This window comes from Rhinolophus hipposideros (assembly GCF_964194185.1).
Source record: "Rhinolophus hipposideros genome assembly, chromosome: 19".
NCBI lineage: Eukaryota > Metazoa > Chordata > Mammalia > Chiroptera > Rhinolophidae > Rhinolophus > Rhinolophus hipposideros.
This window is the reverse complement of record NC_138065.1, coordinates 47,435,781-47,455,678: the sequence shown is the minus strand read 5'-3', so window position 1 is coordinate 47,455,678 and position 19,898 is coordinate 47,435,781. Positions and strand designations below refer to the sequence as shown.

Genomic DNA, 19,898 nt, shown 5'->3' with positions numbered 1-19,898 from the left:
TGATCCTGAGAAATGAAAGGCCAAATCCTATTATCCTTCCCCTGATGGTTGAACATTGACGAACACCCATTCTTTTCTTTAGAGCTTCTTTGCACCTGTACCTGATTTTGCCAGATCTGTTTCCCCATAATCTCTTTCCATGTTGGAGGATAACATAATTAGAAAAATAGCCCTGGCCTCTGATGGACGTCCCTCATTTCCTTCTTACCAGTGATCTTCACCCATCACCATGTCCTGCCATGGCGCCAGCAGCTCCGCACTAGTGGTCTTTAACTGCCCCTGTGCTGGACCTTGTACATTCTCAGGGGCAGAGGCCGTTTGTTTGGAACTAGAACCCATTCATGCCTACACTATCAGCAAAAATTCAATCCCTCCCCACGTTTATGTTTGTTTGTGGTTTTAACCATGTTATCTCAGGTTGTAACCTACACCTAAATTGCAGGGGGAGAAAAAGATAAAATAAGGTATCATTTCAGTATTCAGAGAAAGCACAGATTCCGGTTTTTCGTGGTAACTCTTTTAGCTCTAAACCTTTTTTCTTGTATTAAGAAGCCAATTAAATCTCTCCTGGGCTTTGTGGGAGGAAAACTGTGGCTATATAGACCTGGGGTTTCCACAAAGCGATTGGATTTTTTTGGCAGAGAGAAAACATCTGTAAAACTAAGATGATACTCTTTCTTTAATTAGGAACTGGAACATCAGAGAGGGGCCCTTATGAATGAAATCCAAGCTGCAAAAAACTCTTGGTTTAGTAAAACCCTGAACTCTATCAAAACGGCCACAGGCACCCAGCCCCTGCAGCTGCCACAGGCCACCCAGCCACCCAAGGAGAGCACATAGTTCCAGCGTCACCCCAGCACAAGAGCACAACGATCAAAGCGATGGAAACCCAGGAGGACGCTCCCTGGTGTCCCTTTGAAGGAAAGCAGAGGAGGCCAGAAAGCAAGCCAGATCTTTCAGTAGCTCTCTTTCTTGTATGACACTTTCAAAGGGATGTTATTTAAACTGACCTGATTTATGTTGAATACCTGTTTCCGAGCTTCTTCATGGAAGTTCGTGTTCAGATCTATCCGAGCATAATGCATTATTTTATATGCCTGATATTTAGTTGGAAATAAGTAATTCAGAACTAAATACTTTTTATTTAGAACTAACTGTTCATAATTATTTTTATTTTACATAAAAATGGAAATGTCTTTTATTCCAAGGTTCAAGTGATAGGAAGATATTTGTCACAGAAAAAAGAAAATTGAGACCTAAACCTCGTAACTTTTCAGGATTTTTTCAGATAAAGCACACTGTGGGGCCGGTCAGGACCACTGTCAGGTTTCCTCCTGAAAGGGATTCCCTGGATAGCGATAATCCTGTCTGAAGGAAAGAACAGACCTGGGATTGAACAGTCCCCAAAGAGAATTAAATATTTCATTTTCTGTTGGGTACATCTGGAAATGAAGTGCCAAGAACTATGGACTAAGATAGGCTATTGAGAATACACATGAGATAAAAGGCACTGAGATTGTGATAAACGCAGGATGAAATGAATCACTTCAGCCCTGGTATTCTAACAGGTCCTTTAAAGAACTCCACTCGGGAATTGCAAGTTCCTAAGTATAATACAGTGTGAGTTCTGGAAAACGGAAGGTAAGAAGTGGATATTGCGCATTGTAGTCCTAGGGAGCCTTCACCAGAGAAGCGTAGGAAGACCCAGGTTCAACCATCGTGTTCACACTGGAATACAGAACCCGGGACATTTACTGCTAAGGAAACACTAGTATACTGTAAACCCTGCTAAGGTCGTGAAATGGAAAACAGGTCAGCTTCACTTCATCTCAGTTTTAATGTTGGGCAACTTTTCCTGATTTCTGTAGCTCCTAAAAGTGTGCCACGGGGACCCCTAGAGGAAGAGATGCAAATGTGTTTGTAACATTTTTGATTTAATATGAAACCTTTATAGAAATACTTACCACTAGGAAAGGTAAAGAAAGCTATTGTTTAAATGTTGGTGGAAATATTTCTTTCAATTATATTTCACACGTCTATATAAATAATCCTTGCAGGAAATCCTTTGGTGAGGGCAAAACTAATTTTCTCATTTTCTAACCTATTTTGGAGGCTTTTGGTCCTTTTACACCAACCACTGTCAGGTATGTACAATAACGTTTTCTAATACTCATCCTTGGCTTTATAGTTGAACATATTCTTTGCAAAGGATCTTAAACTCTGTATCACCAGAGTGATTCTCATCTGTGCCATACATATGTTGCAACAGTCGCTTGGAAGTAAAAATAAAGAAAGAGCCATTTCAGCTTCAGGAGCGTGCACTAAAATTGCTCCTGGTGGATCCCTTCCCTCCAAAATGGTCAGTAAACTCTAAAAAGTGAGGTCCTCTTCACCAGTAAGTGTTTGTATCCTCTGCCACCCATAAATCTGATAGGGCTGTTATCCTTGGTTACGCTCATTGAATAATACTTTTCTTACAAGTTTTTTTTTTTTTTTTTGGTTCTGACATTTTTCATCATACTATTCATTTCATCAAAGAGGAAAATAACCCAGCACTGTCTGTCTATGTTGACTTTAACATTCCCTACATGGTGGTTTTGAAAAACTATTTTTTTTTTTGTATGATTATGGCCAGAGAATTGCATTTTGGTACTTGTTTCTGTAAACCATTTAGTATAATTTGTTAGCTTTACTAGTATTTTATGCTTGGATTCCAAGAAACCTTGTACAAGTTACCTTATCACATGGCCAGCTAAATTTAAAAGGTTCTTTTGTTTTTGTGAATCTCATACTTCTATGGTACAGATCTTTTATTCACTTCCAAAAAATTAGCACATTCCGCAGAATACCTAAATTGCACTTTTCCTTAAATGGTAGTTGAGGGAGAAATAGAATGGCTCTAGGCCTGGTCCTTACCTGTACATCTAGTTCAATTTCATAGCTCTTTACATTTTTTCTTTAAACAAAATCACCAGGTATATACATTCCAAACGTTTAATAAGTCTATCTTTTGAATTTCCTTTTAACTCTTTTAAAAGATTATAATGGTAATCTATTGATTCTTTTTCTTTTCCAGTTCCATATCGTACTTGAGTATGTGTTTGGTACCATAAACCTGAACTGTTCCTCGCTGCAATCCCTTTCGGTCAGTTGCAATAGTAAAGATAGAAAGAAAATTCAAAATACAGTATATGACATGATTATTCATACAATATGTTGTAATAGCATTGTCGCAAACCACACCTTCACTCTGCATCCTAGCATTAACTGCTAGTTTTAATTTCACTTATTTTGATATGTATTTGAGAATTGCTACTCTTCTCTTAACTTCTTGTTAAAAGAGATTAATCAGCCCAAACATCCAGGAAATTTTCAGGTAGTCGAGTGTTTTTCATCTTTTCCAGGGATACACGGTATAAAATATTTCTCCCCAAATCCAATGTTTGCAACATTCTGAAAGTGATTATTTCTGTTTTCATTAAGTTCTGCAGAATAAATTAAAGGAAGGAAATGCAACTTGATTATTGAGTTCATTAGCTTTTACATCTTGAAAATCTTGTTTAACGCATTCTTTCAGACTGAAAGAAACCAAGCTGAATTTTGCAACGCATATGTTCGCTGGCTTCCCATATCCTGAGCCATGGCACAATTTGGCTAATACTCAGTTACGCATAATTTAATGCAAAAACCAAACTCTCAGTTACCTAATGTTCTGTATATGAGTGCCTATCAGAAACACTAACAGGGATGCCATGTAGGCCTATGGCCTCTCCTTCCATACACCCAGTATCTGTCCTCCCCTGTCCCAGCTGTTAACAATTTCTTCTTCACTGGCTTTCTTAAATCTCCAAAGTAGAAAAGCCATTTTTGTACAGATGTTGGAATATTTAATCATATTTATCTTCATGTCTTCAAAATTTTCATTCTTTACACTATGTATTATTTATTTTTCTCAAGCCCCTATTCTATTTTCTTTATTGTTCAGTTAATAACTAGTGGCTTCATTTTCTAGCTAAAGTGAGAAAAACAAGAGAATACACAGTTAGGGCACACGAAATAAAGAGATCCTAAGCAGGGTTGACTGGTTACTGAGGATGAGAATCGCATATGTGACTATTGTAAGGGACTGAGTTATCTTTTTCTTTAGCTGAAATCAGTCTACTAACTATTCTGGTAAGATGGTTGGTTGATTTCAGGACCCTTTTAATGGAAAAAGGAGCTTTTAAAAAATAGTTTTATCTCTTTGGGAAAGAACACTTTACTTACCAAGATAATTCTATTGTATAACTTAGTCTTACAAACAACACTTTAAAAAGCTCAGATTCTCTTTGCTTCAATGACAAATGTGAGAGTGGACAAACTTGTTTGTTCGGTGTGTATGTGTATGTCTGGTAGAATTTTATAGAGCATCGCCGCCTCTCTCCTACACCCGGGTACCATGCCCCTGAACACACATGGCCATCAAATACAGAAGGGCAGACAAGGTCTCAGTGGCCTGTTTCCTACGAGGGCACTACCAGATGTAAAACTCTCTTGCCCTCTAGTTGCCATGGTGATAGTCACGTTGGAACTAGAGTTCCAAAACATCCTTCCTCTGTCCTGGTGGCTTCTACAATCAAGCCAGAGCCCTTTACCTTGGGAATTTCCTTATCTTTGAATGAACACTTCAGTGTGGGCTGCACCTGGGTAGGAGATGAGCTTGAGTTGTAATGAGAAAAGTGGATGTTTACTGATAGCTTAGTGACTAGTCAGCAGGCGTTCCTTTCTCAGCTTTTATCGAAAAGACTACATACATGTCAGGCTTATCTCCAAATGAATTTGCTACCTGCTCTAAAAACATCTTTGTCAGCACGTCCCATTCTCCCCACCTCCATCCTGGTTTATCATTTGTGGTATTCTGAAAAATTTAAGGAAAAAGAAATCACTGAATAGAAAATGAACATTTTAAGTTACTTTCCTTTTTTATTGGCAGTAAGTTACATGTAAAAATCTTTTCCATTAAAATGTAACTTAATAACTATATATTATATATGGAATAAAATATAGGAAACTGAATTAAAGGATGTAAATGCATCAAGACTCTGGTGTCATGAAAGCACAAGAATAAAGCTGAAGATGGTACCAGAATCCAAGGTGTCTCAATAGCCTTTTACATCAGTTTCTCTGTTTTTGGTATTTTGCATAATGTATGGATTCTTAGTTCAAATGAGGGAAAAAAGTTTCTCAGTCAGCCCCACTTCCTTTCTTTCAACTCCTGCCTTCCCCTTTCCGAGGAGGTAGTAGAAATTCTTCACCATCTATTTTTATGAATTGTATGACTTTTGTCTATAGTTCCTCTAATGAAAACAGGTTCTGGGATAAAGGAGTTGATTAGCCCAAACAGTGCTAATGGACTACAAAAGAAACATTAGTGAGCAGCCTCTCTCCTTTATAAACACTGATTAGATGTTTCCATAATTCCATGTATTATGTATAGTACACGCTATAAATGTAAATGTAATGCTTGTTAAGAAAAGTGCAATTTATTGTACATTGTCCCAACAAATGTTTACTTTTATAATCGTTATGAACTTGAATTGGATTAGTATCGTTTTCAGGTGTGAATGAAGCCTTGTGAAATAAACAAATGCAACCAAGAAGGTAACAAGGTGACCGTTTTTGTGAGCCAGTGTTGTTTTCAATGCTTTGTGTTGCCCCTTTGGTCCCATTATACAGTAATAAACATTTGTTCTGCAGTCTATATAGGTCTGTTGGATTTATTTTCTAGTTGATTTTATTCTGAATCATCTGAACTCAGTGTTTATAATGTAACACTTCTTATTTGACACTAGACTCCAGTCCATTTATAAAGAAAAAATAACCAGGAGCTTCCTCCAGGCTGTACCATGCAAAATGATATCCTGTATAGCAGCACTGCCAAGTGCCCTCTTTTCCTCTCTATAGAGAGTGCTTGGTTGCAAGTAACAGAAACTCTCTCAAGCTAGCGTAATAATAATAAGGCAATTAATTGAAAAGGAATAGGGATTTTGTTTTTTTTTAATCATAGATACCAACGGCCAAACAGTTGGGCTTAAGAGGCACTGGGACAAGGGACTGGAATGCCATCTGGAACCTAAGCAACTGTTCTCATAATCACTCTTCTGCTTGTCTTGCCAGATGATGCATGTCTGCTGCTGCTTCTCTCTGCAAACAAGCTTTCCTTGCTTCTAAGTGCACAATTTCCAAGTCTACACGTCCTCTCTTCAGGTGGCAGCAGAGATGGGCTGGCATCTTAGTATCCGGATTCCAAAGTCTTGCAAAAATATGATTGGCTAATCCTGGATTAGGTGGCTGTGGCTGGTCTTTCAAGGTGCAGCACAGTGGGTGATACACAATGCAAACAGAACTCCAGAGGCTCTCCTGGAGGTTGGGGCAGGCTGCAGAGAATCCTGATTTGCTTTTTGTTCTAATTTGCATTTTGTTCTGGGAGTCCATGGAGCCTAAGTGAAAGCCAAGAGATTAGTCAGGTCCTCCTCATACAATTCGGCACGTATTAAACATCTATTAATCGGAGATTGTAAAGTGATAGCTTGTGGCCCAAACCCAGACCACAGACATCTTTTGTTTGGTCCATGTGGTATTTAAATTGAGAAATTTCACATAAAAAGTAAAATAGTCAAATTATTCAGAAAACATCTACTTAATTTGGCAGTTAGGTCATAAGTGGAACTCCTTGTTCACTATTAAAGGTCCTACTCTTAGTGGTTACACATTAACTTGAAGATTTTTGTCCAGTAGGGATACAAATTCCTACTTTCCAGTGCAACACTTAACTCCAACAGTTGTAGTTACCCTGTAGGATTTTTATTAACCAGTTTGTATCTAACTTTGCAACCTTACACTAACATTCCATTGTTAAATTGCCTATAAATACTCAGCTATGCAAACATACTTTATATTTTAATGTATTATTGGTTCCCTCATTAACTAATGAATAAAGTATTTGTCACGTGTTCATTTTATATTTGCATGAGAATCTTGATTTCACCTTTTTGAGATTATACTTTAACAAAACTTGATTACTGTCAAAGGGACGCTAAAAGCAAAATCTTTGAAAAGTTTACTTGCAAGGAAGTTCAGGCTTGTGTTCTTTCCTCCCTGACTTCCTGTGGATGAAAGCTTCAACCTATTCTCATGGGGCCCAGACTGCCTGTGATCTTGTATTCCTCTCTGCCTGGCCTAGCGATTTTGGATTTGCTTGGCCAGTTCCCACAACTGTGTAAGTTAATTCCTTGTAATAAATGACTGTTTATCTCTCGATTCTGGTTCTCTGACAGAACCGTAACTAATACAGTCAGGATGAGCCTCCGTAGGGTTACTTGAAGAAATTATATGATGCTCCAAAGGAAAAGCATTCTAGACAGAGAAAGCACAGAGTACAGAGGTGAGAGCAAACTCAGTGAATTCAAGGAATAACCAAAATACCAGTGTTTAAACCAGGGAGAGGGAGAGTGATGAGAGATGAGTTCTATGAGACTCATAAAGGTGAGATAATATCACGTAGGACATTGTAGGTCATGGTAAGGAGTTTGGACTCTATTCTAACTAAGTCTAATAGGAAGCTACTGGAGGTTTTTAAGCAAAGGAAAATAATGACTTGAAGATTACTCTGGCGACTGTATGGAAAACCAATTGTAAAGGTACAGTGGGGAAGGAGAGGAAAAACAGGAGGCTAAAAATCCAGACAACATAATGATGTCTTGGTCTTGGGTGGTAGAGTGGAGGCTGTGAGAGGTGGTTTGATTCTCAACGTATTTTGAAGGTCAAGCCATCAAGACTGACTGCGGGATGGACTGTCGGACCTGAGATTGAAGACTCAAGTATGGCTCCCCGGCCCGAGCAATTAAGAGAATGAGACGACCGTTCACAGAGCTGGAGAATAACCAGAGGAGATGATTTTGGGTGTGAGGATGAGAAACTGGGAGGAGGGGTTTTGTTTTTGTAGACCAGTTGGATTTGATGTGCTTATTAGACATCCAAGCAGAGGCCGAGTCTGGAGCTCAGAGGAGTGGTGGAGCTGAAGACACAGACATGAGAGTCCCCGGATAACAGGAGGCATTTACAATCTTGTGACTTTAGGATATCTGGGAGGGGGCGGCGGCGGGGGGGGGGGGGGGGGGAAGTTGCCTCAGGTGCAAAGTCAAGCAAATTAGAAAATCACTGCATTAGGTCAAGTTTTCAGGTGGTGTAATGGGATATTTGTTCATAATTAAGTACTGAAATAATTACAGGCATTTGATTGGACACCTTTTTAAAAAACTGAGTCATAATTAACATAAAATAAAATGCACAGGTGTTAACGAGTTCAATTCTATGCATTTTCACAATCTTACGTATCATTGTAACACTTCCATTTGGTAAAATCCCCTCCTGGGCCTGCTTAAATACAACTTCTAGTTAAGTATAACACGCAAAAGAAACTACACAGATACAAGTTTAAAGCTCCAAGGTGTACAAAGTACACGCCTGTAAGCAGCACGCAAATCACGAGAGAGAACAGCATCTGAACTCCAAAAGCCCCCTCGTGGCTCCTTCCTGTCATTGTCATTCCAGCCAGAGGAACGACTCGCCTGACTGTTAACACCGCACGCTGATTAGTTTTGTTTTTAGACTTCCTTTAAGTGGAACCAAACTACATGAACCCGTTAGGTGTGCTTGGCTTCTTTCCCTTAACGTCCTGCTTCCAATTCTTGACTGCGACAACGGTCAAGCGGCATTTTTTTTAAATAGCTCCTTTTCCATCTCTGACTTGCGGGTCCTAATCGCTACCTTGGCGACACGTAACGCTGCGGGAGCGCAGCTGTGTGACTTCGCAAGCGTTGCTGTCATGTTCTCGACCGTGTCGCAGACGTTTTGAAGCCGTCGGAGGCTCAAGAACCGAGCAGGCGGGTTTCCCAGGGGCCCTGCTGAGCGGACCGTGTGCAGCCCCGGGAAAACTCAGCCCACGTTTCCTCTGGTCAACGAGCTGATTTAAATCAAACCCAAACTCGGGTGGGAACTGGAAGGGTCGGTAGAGGAGGCGAAGGCACCAGGAAGGGCTTCAACACGCGACGCCGGGGAGGAGAGCGCGCCACTGCGGTCAGAGGACGTGACGCCGCGTCAGTGACCTGCACCCCGGCGGCGTCCTAGATACCACACGGTGGGGCCGTGTCCAGACCTCCAGAAACCACTAAAAATCAAATCTGTCCCTTTCAGGAGCCTCCGCACTTAACGTCCTTGTGTTTTACCCGTTTGAACATAAATAGGCTGCCCTTTCCTTTTTTTTGTCCTTGCCTCGCAGGGGCTCTCAGATTACCCTTAAACAAGATGGCCGCCCCGCTGGCCCGACGTCCTCGGGGGGACGGAAGCAGCCGACTCTAAGTCAGCTTCCGATTTGGACCCTGAAGCTAGGTACGTTATTTCCGGGGTCGGCGTAAGGTACGCGAACGCAGCGGTCCGGAACTGCGCCTGAGCAGCCAGGGCAGACGGGGTCCAAGCACTAGAAGCGTACACTGGCCGGGGCCGGGCGGAAGAGGCGTTACTCTTCTCGAACTGCGCGTTTGCTCGCGAGACTTGAGCCTTGTTAGGCAGCCTGGCGGGCGGGGCGGGGCCAGGCGCGGCGGGGCGGGGCTAAGCGAGACGGGCGGGGCGGGGCGGGGCGGGGCTGGGGGCGGGAGCGCCAGACTCGCGAAGGTTCCAGAGGCGCCGCGTGCAGGAGGCGGGCCGCGGTCTCGCGCAGGGGCGGTGTGCGCGCAGGCTGCGGGCGCTGCGCGTGCTGGCGGGCGGCGTTTCCGGTGCGTTCCGCTGCGGGGCTGCTGCTCGGTTCTTGCCGGGCCCGGGCCGACCATGGCTTCAGCTGTGGAAGAGGTAAGAGGTCCCGCCGCGTCCTCCTCGGTCAGCTCTGCCGGAGCTTTCCGCGCCGCCGCCCCCCACGGTCCCCCAGCGCCCTGCCCGGGGGACCTGCGGCCTCCGCCTCGGCGGCTTCCTGCGCCCTCGCGTCCCCGCGCCGCCCGCCCGCGGCGGCCCCGCTGCTCGCCCCGCCACTCGGGCCTCGGCCCCCGCGGGGAAGTTGCCGATCGCCGTCCGCCGCGCCGGCCGGCGGTGCGTCCCCGCGCGAGCCGTGGGTGAGTGGGGTGTGTCGGGATTGGCGGCTGCGGGGAGCGCCGGCCGTGGACGCAGCGAGCCGGCCACCCTCACGTGTGTCTCAGGCCCTCTCCGCGCGCGTTCCGCTCGCCCGGGGACGCGGAGCTTCGTTCCGGACTCGCTGGTGGCGAACGCCGGGGGTGGTCCCGCGGCGGAGGGTCGTGGGCCGGGCCAGGGCTTTGGTCCCCGCGCGTGGGTTCTCGCAGGCGGGTGTCCTCCGCACGGACGAGTCGCTGTGTTACTTGGGGCGCGAGTGTCCGAGGCATCGGTCCCGAGGCCCGCGGCGTGGGTCTGGCGGGAAGGCTGTGTGGCAAACGGCGACCTGCGGTTTTAAAAATGAGCACGTTGGAAAGTTTGTTGTGACCCGTGGTGGGGAGCAGCCTTTTTCTCTTTTCAGCCCCGATTACGGAACGCGAGCAGCCACAGTCGGCGTCGCCCCGTGCGTGGCCCGAGGTGTCAGCACGGACCACGGCCACCCACGGCCACCCACGGTCGGGCGTCGGGTTTGCTTCCTGGAAATCTGTTCCTCAACGTGCACTTTTTCGTGTTGGGGGAATCGCGAGTTTGACTTGTTCACGCGGAAGAACCTGCTTTGGACGAACCACAACGACAAACGTGTGTGTGTGTTTGTTATTCTGGGTGAGTTGCCGCGCGGGTGTGTCGTGGATTGGACACGGTCCTTGGAGGACCCGCCGCGTGCCCTGAGGAAGGGGCCGCTGCGGCGGCCTTCCCGTCACGGACGGACGGAGAGCTCGGGGTTAATCCGCTGCAGAGCAAGGGCCTCTCCAGTGCGGCGCCCACATCTGGGGACACTCGGCTTCTCTGTTTCGTTTTGAGACAGAATTCACCCTTTGAGGTAAAACTGAACTGTTGTAAAACGTACGGTTCGGTGCGTTCTAGTATATTCCCAGTTTTGCGCCACCGTGTCCACTAACTCCAGAACATTTCATCGCCCCCCAAAAGAAACCCGTTACGGGTCCACTAACCGGCCCCTCTCCATTCCTCCCTCCGCCCTCCCGGGCACCACGAACCTACCGTGTCTGCCCCTGGGTTTGCCTGCTCTGGGCCTGGCGTGCAAACGGAACCTCACACGATGTGAGGATGTGGCCGTGCGCTTCTCGGCTTCTTGCACGTGGCCGTGTTTGAAGTTCATCCACGGGGGTAGCCCGTATTCCTTTCTACGGCTGAAGAGCATTCCTTTGCGCGATATACCTCATTTTGTCTATCAGCTCGTCAGATGATGGGCATTTGAAGTATTGCCACTTTTTGGCTCGCGTGAACAACGCTGCTACGAAGGCCGAGTTCCACATTGTACGTACGTTCTCAATTCTCTGGAGGAGATACACCTAGGAGTGGAATTGCAGCGTCTCGTGGTAACCACCAGAAAAGGCTCAGCTTTCCAAAGTGGCGGCAGCATTTGACATTCCCACAAGCAGAGTCTGAAGGTTCTGACTTCTGCAGAGCCTCATCAACACTTGTTATTTTCTGCGTGTTTTTATTATTGTTGGTGTTATCATCCTGGTGGGGTGTGAGTGGTAGCTCACTGTGGCTCCGAAGTGCATTTCCTTCATGGCTCAGGAAACGGAGCATCTTGTCATGTGCTTCGTGGCTATTTGTATATTTTTGGAGAAATGTGTGTTCAAGGCACTTTGATTTTAATGTCTCCTCATGAAGAATTTGGAACTAGATTAGAAGATAAAGCTTGAATGTGTTTAAGGGTGGTGATTTACAGGGGGCATGTGATTTTGCGTAAGGAAAACAAATGAGTACCAAGATAAATTAGATGAGAAACTGCTGAATCTAAAGACATCTTAAAGCGTGTGTGCAGGAAAAACACCGAAGAGATCAGTTTTACTGGTTTCAGGACTGCACTTGACAGAAGAATTGAGGACTATCTAAAACACGCCAGCTGTAAGTTGCTTCGGACTTACGATGGCTACGAGTACCTAATGTTTGTAGTACTTGAGAGCCAAAACTGGCCATAAAGAGAGGGCCTGGGAATCCCTTAATTCTCAGAGTTCTTTTTGGAGTCTAATAGGAAAAGGATTTCTATTCTAGTCAAGAAGTAAAACTTCTTACTTAGACTTGATACCTTTTTTAGCTGAATCACTTAGTTTAGGAACAAATACACTAATTTTACATTTCAATATTGTAATTAGAATCAATGTGAAATTTTTAAATCATTATAACAAAAAAGATTGCTTTGCACTGAAGCATCTTGGTTCTATGCTCCAGAGATGAGTTTGCAATTTTTTTTTTTTTTGTTCTTAGTACTAATGTGTTTAGGGGTGTGTGGAGTATGGACAGGAGAGTGGGCACATTTGGACTTGTTATACTATATTATCAGTTACAGATGGTGAAGCAAGGGCATCTGAGTTAAATAAGACAATAAAAAAACCTGAGTAAAAGAAACCGTTTTTCTCTTACTGCATTTTGTAAGACAAGAAACAAAGAATTTCAAACTCTACATTCTAATTTCGGACATCACACTGAGTTATTAAACATTTAAAGATCTTTATATTGAGCCTTGTATGTGATCTCAGGCTATAAATGGAAACATCTTCCAGTCATATTGCTAGTATTTTTTTAAGCCCATTAATTTTTTAAGAGTGCCTTTAACTCTTGGATTCCGTATAAAATGTTGGCTCTACCTCTAGAAAGTAGAAATAGACTTCAGTAGGCACAAGAAAAGAACAGGTGGCTTTTTCAGTGATCCAGGAGTTTGTTGGATTGTTTGCCCAGGTTTTTTCTCTCTACTGTGCAACCAACTCCCAGACTTTTGACTGAGCTTCAGAACAAGTCTTTTTCTTAAAAGCAGAAATGTCTCTTTTTCATCTTTTGTCTTACAAATTCAAACTTTTATGTGTAACATTTGGATATGTGGTGTAGGAAGATCAGAGGAACAATCACTGACAAAAGTAGATTACCTCAGTCAAGCTGCTGTAGTATTTCACCACATTCATATATGTACTCAATTTTTAAATTTTAATACTTAAAAAACTTCCAGTATCTGATGACTGGCTCGTATAAGAAATCCTTGAGTTCTTTTTTTTTTAAGATTTCTTCATCTGAGTTTATATATCACAAAAGAATTTTGTAAATAAAATGTTCTACAATAAAGGTAGATAACAGTCTACCAAACTGGAAAATTCAGGCTTGATTACCTATTGTTACTTTAAGATTGTTTTCCTTAAAAAAAAAAAAAAGAAGAAGAAGCTTGCAGAAGCTTGCATTATTTCCAAAAATTAAGAAGGTTGGAGTAAAGAATCCAAGTTGCAACCCAACCGTAGAAAATAAATGAACCTCTTAATTCTTAGTTTTTTTTCAGTAAACTGAAATGTTCGATAAGCACAATATCAATCTATTGATCGTATTTATCATAACTAACTTACCTTTTATTTTTAACACAGCTACAGAAAGATCTAGACGAAGTAAAGGCGTTGCTAGAAAAGACCACTAGAAAGAGAGTACGTGATGCTCTTACAGCTGAAAAATCCAAGATTGAGACAGAAATCAAGAACAAGATGCAGCAGAAATCACAGAAGAAAGCAGAACTTCCTGACAGTGAGAAGCCAGCTGCTGTGGTTGCTCCCATTACTACAGGATATACCGTGAAAATCAGTAACTACGGTATGACTTGCTCCCCTGCCACCAGGGCTTTCTGCCTCTGAGCTACCGATTCCTCAGTAGTGATCAATTAACAAACTTAATTTTTAAAATAGTTTCGAGAGTTTGTTTTTAGTGGTGTGAAAGAGAAGACCCATCACTTATTTAGTAAGATGCTTTTTTTAGAGATGAGAAAGGAAAGGATACATTCTAGAAGCCATTAACGAGAGCAAGATGATTTAGTACAATGATGAGTGGCACAAGAGAACTATTCTGAAACATATTCAGTATATATGGGACACAGCTTTTTGTTTTGTTTTTCATCCTGTTTCGCATTTCATTTTGCCAAACTACCACCAGTATTAACTGGAGAAAGGAATCCATTTAAATTTAAGAAACATTTTTTTAACACCTAATATGTGCCACTCTTGTGCTTGGAATTGTGGATACACAGCAGTGACCAAGACCCAATCCCTGCTCGTAGTGTGCTTGGGACACAGGCATGCAACTAACAGCATAACAATTTAATAATACCATTTTCTCAATACCTTTAAACTATTTTGCTTTGGAAGCATTGCAACTTATGTCTGAATGATGAGCTCTTATGAGGGCAGGGAAAGTCTTATGTTTCTTTTTGCTCACAATATCTAGCACATAGTAAGTACTTAATAAATATTTGCTTAACTGAGTAGAGATTTATAAAGTATGGGAATACAGCTGATGAAATAATTCTGCTGGAAGTGAGGAACGGAGAATTGAAGAAACATTCAAGTTTGAGTTTGAAGGATGAGTTCAAGTGAAAAAAGGGGGATCGCATGAGCAAAAGACACAAATAGAGACATGAAAGGCATCATGTATTCTGAGTGTTATCGTAATGGAAAGTTATGTGTGTGTCGTGCTTAAGAGATGTACTATTACTATAGGAGTTAGCCCGTGTTCTTAATTGATACAGGAAATTGGTCTGCGGGTGATAGGATTATGGCATATTAACTAGGAACATAGATTTGTATTTAGGGGGAAACATCAATGTGAAGGATGGATTGAATAAATGGAAAGAAACTAGATAAAAATTCTATAGAAGTCTGTAGGCCTTTTTCTTTCTTTTTTGATACTACATTTCTACTCTGTAGGACTGAGGAAGTGTCAGGGATATGTATATTTAATAAATATATACATACATTTTTATATGAATGCTTTTTATGTGAAGTTTATTTTTTGTGTTGATTGAATTCATTTAGTTTAGAGACTAATGGAAAGAATTTGATAATGTATAGTCAAATGGCATTTAGTAGATATTGGTAGGTGAGTCAAATGAGCAGATTTGGATGAATCAGACTCTGAATCTATATTCTCCTTTGTCAGAGAAGGGAATTGAAGAAGCCAGGATTGGCTGTGTTTATTGAACTGCTTAGAGAAGCAGAAATGATTATAGAATTATACAGTACTGATTTTTAACCATCCAACTTAGTGGAGAATCATCAATATTTAAGTATATGACAAAATTATTTCCATAAAAAGAGAAAGTGAGCTGCTATTAAAGCATATATTTAAGGATCGTATTCCTTATTCTAAGGAATAGAAAGAACATGGGCTTTGTGTTCAGTAAACCTTGATTTCAATCCAAGTTCCAGTTAGATGCCTAACTAGGGTAGATTATTTACCTCTTTGAAACTTAATTTCTCCATCTAGAATATTTTCATATTTTTTATGTTTTTATTAATGGATTTTCATTTTACTGAGTTTTATTATGAGCCATACGCATTTGCTGTTCTAGAGGTGGTATCAGACTTTACTCATGTCCCATTTTTTTTGTTGTTGGTAGGATGGGATCAGTCAGATAAGTTTGTGAAAATCTACATTACGTTAACTGGGGTTCATCAAGTCCCAACGGAAAACGTGCAGGTGCTTTTCACAGAAAGGTGAGTTCTCATGGGGAAGACAGTGATCATTAAGGCAGAGCTTGCCTTATTAGGGGCTCTTCTTTGCAGTTTCTAAAATTCTGCTTAAATTTATAACTAATTATCCTTTATACCTGCTTTGAAGGGGTGGGTCTTATCATCTGGGATGGCCAAGTGCTCATCCTAAAATAAAACTAGTGGCTCTTTTTACAAGAACTAGAAAGCACTTTTCATAGAACCAGAAAGATGATGTATTTGCTATTGTGTTGCAGATCATTTGATCTTTTGGTAAAGAACCTAAATGGGAAGAGTTACTCCATGATTGTGAACAATCTCTTAAAACCCATCTCTGTGGAAGGCAGTTCAAAAAAAGTAAGTTTGCTTTTATTGTCATATGTGAAACCTCATTAAACTTAATCTGGCCAATTTAGAATTGAGATGAACTAGAATTAATTAATCTTCTATTACAGGGATCAGCAAACTACAGCCTGTTACTTGTTTTGTAAACAAAGTTTTATTTGAACATAGCTTGGCCCATTTGTGTATGTGTAGTCTGGCTGCTTTTGTACTAGTTGATAGAATGGCAGAGTTAAGTAGCTAAAACAGACCGTATGGCCTATGAAACCTAAAATATTTACTGACCCTTTACAGAAAAAGTTTTGCCAATTCCTGCTGTAGAAGAATAGATGATTAGAAGAATATCACATTAAAATCAGGAGGGGAATAAGCTTTTAAAATGGTTAAGAGTGGAACTTGATTTTTAATGCCAGTCTTACTGGTTATGACCTTTTGATAGCTCACTTAATAACTCTGTGCCTCAGTTTCTTCTTTTGTACAATGGGAATAATTTATTTCACAAAGTTGAAACGATATACTGAAATGAAATATATAAAGTGTTTAAATTAATAGTAGCTATTATTAGAAGCTCTGTTTGATACATAAAAGGACTTCAGCACTTAGCCTTGTTGGAGTTAGCAGAAACTATAAACATAAACTTTTAATCAATTTACTTACACTTTTCAATAATTCAGATAATCCCTCTTTCCTATCTAATTTAAATAAATAATGTTTAATGCATCTGGCTTATAGACGTGCCATTCTGTCATCTTTGTTTACCAAGAATTGTGTAACAACTTGTAAAGGTAATGTTAGAATATAATTTATTGATTAGCCTGTGTTCCACTGCTCCCTTTTCATCTGCTAATCTCATAGTTGAAGGAATACTCAGAAGATTCCTTGGAGTTCTGTGTGGACCCTTGTTGAAAGAGTTGTATGTTCTTGCTCTTTCTGCTTTCCCACCTTCCAGACTCATTACCCATACTGTCTTATATGATTGGATTTTTTTGCGTCTAACACCTCTTTACTATATTACTCCGTCCTTTAAAATCCAGCCACTCTTCCCTCCTGTTTTTCAAACACACCAGTCATCCTGTCTTGGAGCCTTTCTCCTTACCTGCTTGTGTTTTAAGTTTTACCTATTTTCCTGCTTTTCTTCCAGGTCAAGACAGATACAGTGATTATCTTATGTAGAAAGAAAGCGGAAAACACACAGTGGGAGTACCTGACTCAGGTAGAAAAAGAATGCAAAGAGAAAGAGTGAGTTCACTTTCATTTCTTTAAGAATTTTAATGTATTCTTTGCTGGGACTGTAGCTTTTTAATTTGTATGGATAACAGAGTTGTAGTAGTCTGTGATTTGACCATTTACCTTTTCATGTACATTGACTAACCTGATTGTCTTAACATCTGCTTCCAACTGTCACAATCTACTGAAATGTCCAACAAGTTGCTTTTTAAGTAGGTCTCTGTAGGTTGGGTCAGCTCTTTTGTACTGGTTCTTAACCCTGGGCCAGTGGTACTTCTCTGCAATGTTGTGCCTGTTCCCAGAGATTCCATTTCAGTAGGTTCAGAGAGGCCCAGATACCCATGTGTGGTTTTTGAATTCCACAGAAATTTCTGATGACGTACTTATAGAGTTTCAGTGTCACTGGTGTAGAGTAGAAAGATAGAATATTTTTATCCTACTTAATAATGGCTATTCTAAAAAATGTTATTCAAAGACTTTCATTCTGTGTCACATATTCCTCTGCTTTAAATTTTCTGCCATGGTAATGTACTACATTAAGTCAGTTAGCGACACACCTTTCTCTCCCTCCTGATAGCCAACATGCATTTGGGATACGGTTGGCAGAGTTAGGTGCTGTCTATGGAATTGATTTTAAATCTAGAATCAATTACCTAAGTACCAGACGCTGTCTTACTGTGTATCCGAGTGCCCAGTATAATCTGGTACTTAATAAATGAGGTGAGTAAAGAATCAGATATAAAGTTAATTGGCTCAGTTTGGACATTGATTGAATTAGAGGTATTGTTTACATTAAGGACTATGCTTTTACCACCAGGCCCAACCCCATATATCTCAGGCTTTAGAGGAGGCCTTTTCTAATTCAAAAAATGTGTGAACTTCAGTGTGTGTCCCTGTATAATGTATGTTAATGTTTTTCTCTCAAAGTATTTTCTCAAAATAATAAGAGGAAGCATGCTTTAGGAAATTAAGACCATACAGGGGAAAAAAATGCATTTTTTTAAACAAAAAAAATGCTTTTTTTTTTGTTAAAAATCACCTAAAATCCCACTGTCCCAAGATCCCTAACTATTTTGATGATCACTCCGTCATGCACTAAGTATGGATATATGTTGTTTTCGTTAAGATGAATTTGTGCATGCTATTTTAATTGTGAATCTTTGGATACTATTCATTATCCCCTTATCTCTATCCCTCCACTTCCTACCGATATTGACAATCTGATTTGCGTCTGTCCATACTTAGTAATCATGCATGTAAGATTTCTGTCAGTAAATGGGATACGTGTGTGTGTGTGTGTTTATACACACACACACACACACACATACATCTTTCTCCATATATATGTATTTTCTCAATTATTGTATTTTCTTTTTAACAGGAAGCCCTCCTATGACACTGAAACAGATCCTAGTGAGGGATTGATGAATGTTTTAAAGAAAATTTATGAAGATGGAGATGATGATATGAAGCGAACCATTAATAAAGCCTGGGTAGAATCAAGAGAGAAGCAAGCCAAAGGAGACACAGAATTTTGAGACTAAAGTCCTTTTGGGAACTGTGATGTGGAAATATTGATGTTTCCAGTAAGGACATGTTGGTGAGCTGCACAGATAAATTTAACAGATAACTTTACAGAAACTGCTTCTAAGTAAAGGCAATGAATTCTCCATTTCTTACTGGAGGATTTATTTAAATAAAATATGCTTATTGAACACTTCCTCCAAAGATGGTTTCTTTAGTAACCTGGTGATTTTGTTCAAGAAAGGGTAATACTGCATTCTCCTGTGAAATGTAAAGAAGCAAGTCTTGCCTAATGAAAATGCCACTTTGCCTGTTTGTTTTTTTTCAGCTGAGAGGTAGAAAACAAAAGTTATTGCTTGTTTTTAAGTTCCTGATGCCAGTTCTCACCAATGTAATAAGTAAAAAATAAAACCTGAATTTTTGCATAAAATGCAAATTTGTATCTGTGCTTCAAGGTTGCCTGTAGTTGATCTCTTTTCCATTAGCTGCTTAAGTAATGCATATACCACTCATTACTATGCCCCAACAATCCAATCACAAATGTTATTCTGTAGGTTAAAGTATATTTGTTTATAAGAAAATTGAAACTAAGCCTAATCTTGACAAGAATAGACATCTTTGTATAGTACCTATTAGTAAGTTTTGCCATGGGTCAGATAGCTTACAAAAGCATTAACTGTAAATCTAATAAAGGTGAAAATCCATGTTAAGTAAAGTTAGGTTTATTCAGTGGAATAGCTTTACTATCTGTTCAGGAAAAGTCAGACTTATATTTGATTGTTTATTTTAGAGGGAATTACTCCCCCTAAATCAGGAGTAAGAGCAAGGTGCCTATGACCTCCATTACTGTGTTATATTGGAGGCATTTGCCAATGCAACTTAGATAACAGAGCCATTAAATGCATAGAGGAAAAATCCAAGAGGATTAACCAAAACTATAAGAATTTGGTAAAAGTGGTAGAGTAAAATTTGGTAGGTATGGCATTTAAGAATTAATATAAACAGCCTATAAAATAGGAGCACTGTTACTAAATACTGACCACATTATTAAACCTCTGTAATTAAAGCTGTGATTTTGGCACATGAATAAACAGACCAGTGGAACAGAATAGAAAAGACCCAAGG

At 40.8% G+C, this 19,898-nt stretch overlaps 2 protein-coding genes across 8 annotated transcripts in view; both read left to right on the top strand.

The window, feature by feature from the left end:
• Positions 1–5,739, top strand: part of RABGAP1L (RAB GTPase activating protein 1 like) — a 443,815-nt gene extending 438,076 nt beyond the window's left edge. For all 6 annotated transcript variants that reach the window (XM_081024862.1, XM_081024852.1, XM_081024863.1 and 3 more), the window contains one exon: positions 688–5,739. In XM_081024862.1, coding sequence (XP_080880988.1) covers positions 688–840 — 153 coding nt within the window. In that variant the 3' untranslated portion in view covers positions 841–5,739. The remainder of the gene's footprint in view (positions 1–687) is intronic.
• Positions 5,740–9,727: 3,988 nt separating this feature from the next.
• On the top strand, positions 9,728–19,898 carry CACYBP (calcyclin binding protein). Of its 2 annotated transcripts, none has more exons than XM_081024845.1 (6): positions 9,728–9,885; positions 13,572–13,791; positions 15,590–15,686; positions 15,938–16,037; positions 17,164–17,261; positions 18,631–19,898. In XM_081024845.1, exons 1-6 carry the CDS (start codon positions 9,865–9,867, stop codon positions 18,785–18,787), a joined length of 693 nt encoding a protein of 230 aa, XP_080880971.1. In that variant the 5' UTR covers positions 9,728–9,864; the 3' UTR covers positions 18,788–19,898. The 2 variants fall into 2 exon arrangements, with proteins under 2 accessions (XP_080880971.1, XP_080880970.1); XM_081024844.1 differs by lacking the exon at positions 9,728–9,885 and adding an exon at positions 10,554–10,800.

Excerpts from the sequence above, each read along its gene's own strand:
- CACYBP (XM_081024845.1), top strand. The coding sequence starts at position 9,865 with ATGGCTTCAGCTGTGGAAGAG. Across the intron at positions 13,792-15,589 it reads CGTGAAAATCAGTAACTACG|GATGGGATCAGTCAGATAAG; the intron begins GTATGACTTGCT and ends TGTTGTTGGTAG. Across the intron at positions 17,262-18,630 it reads AAAGAATGCAAAGAGAAAGA|GAAGCCCTCCTATGACACTG; the intron begins GTGAGTTCACTT and ends TCTTTTTAACAG.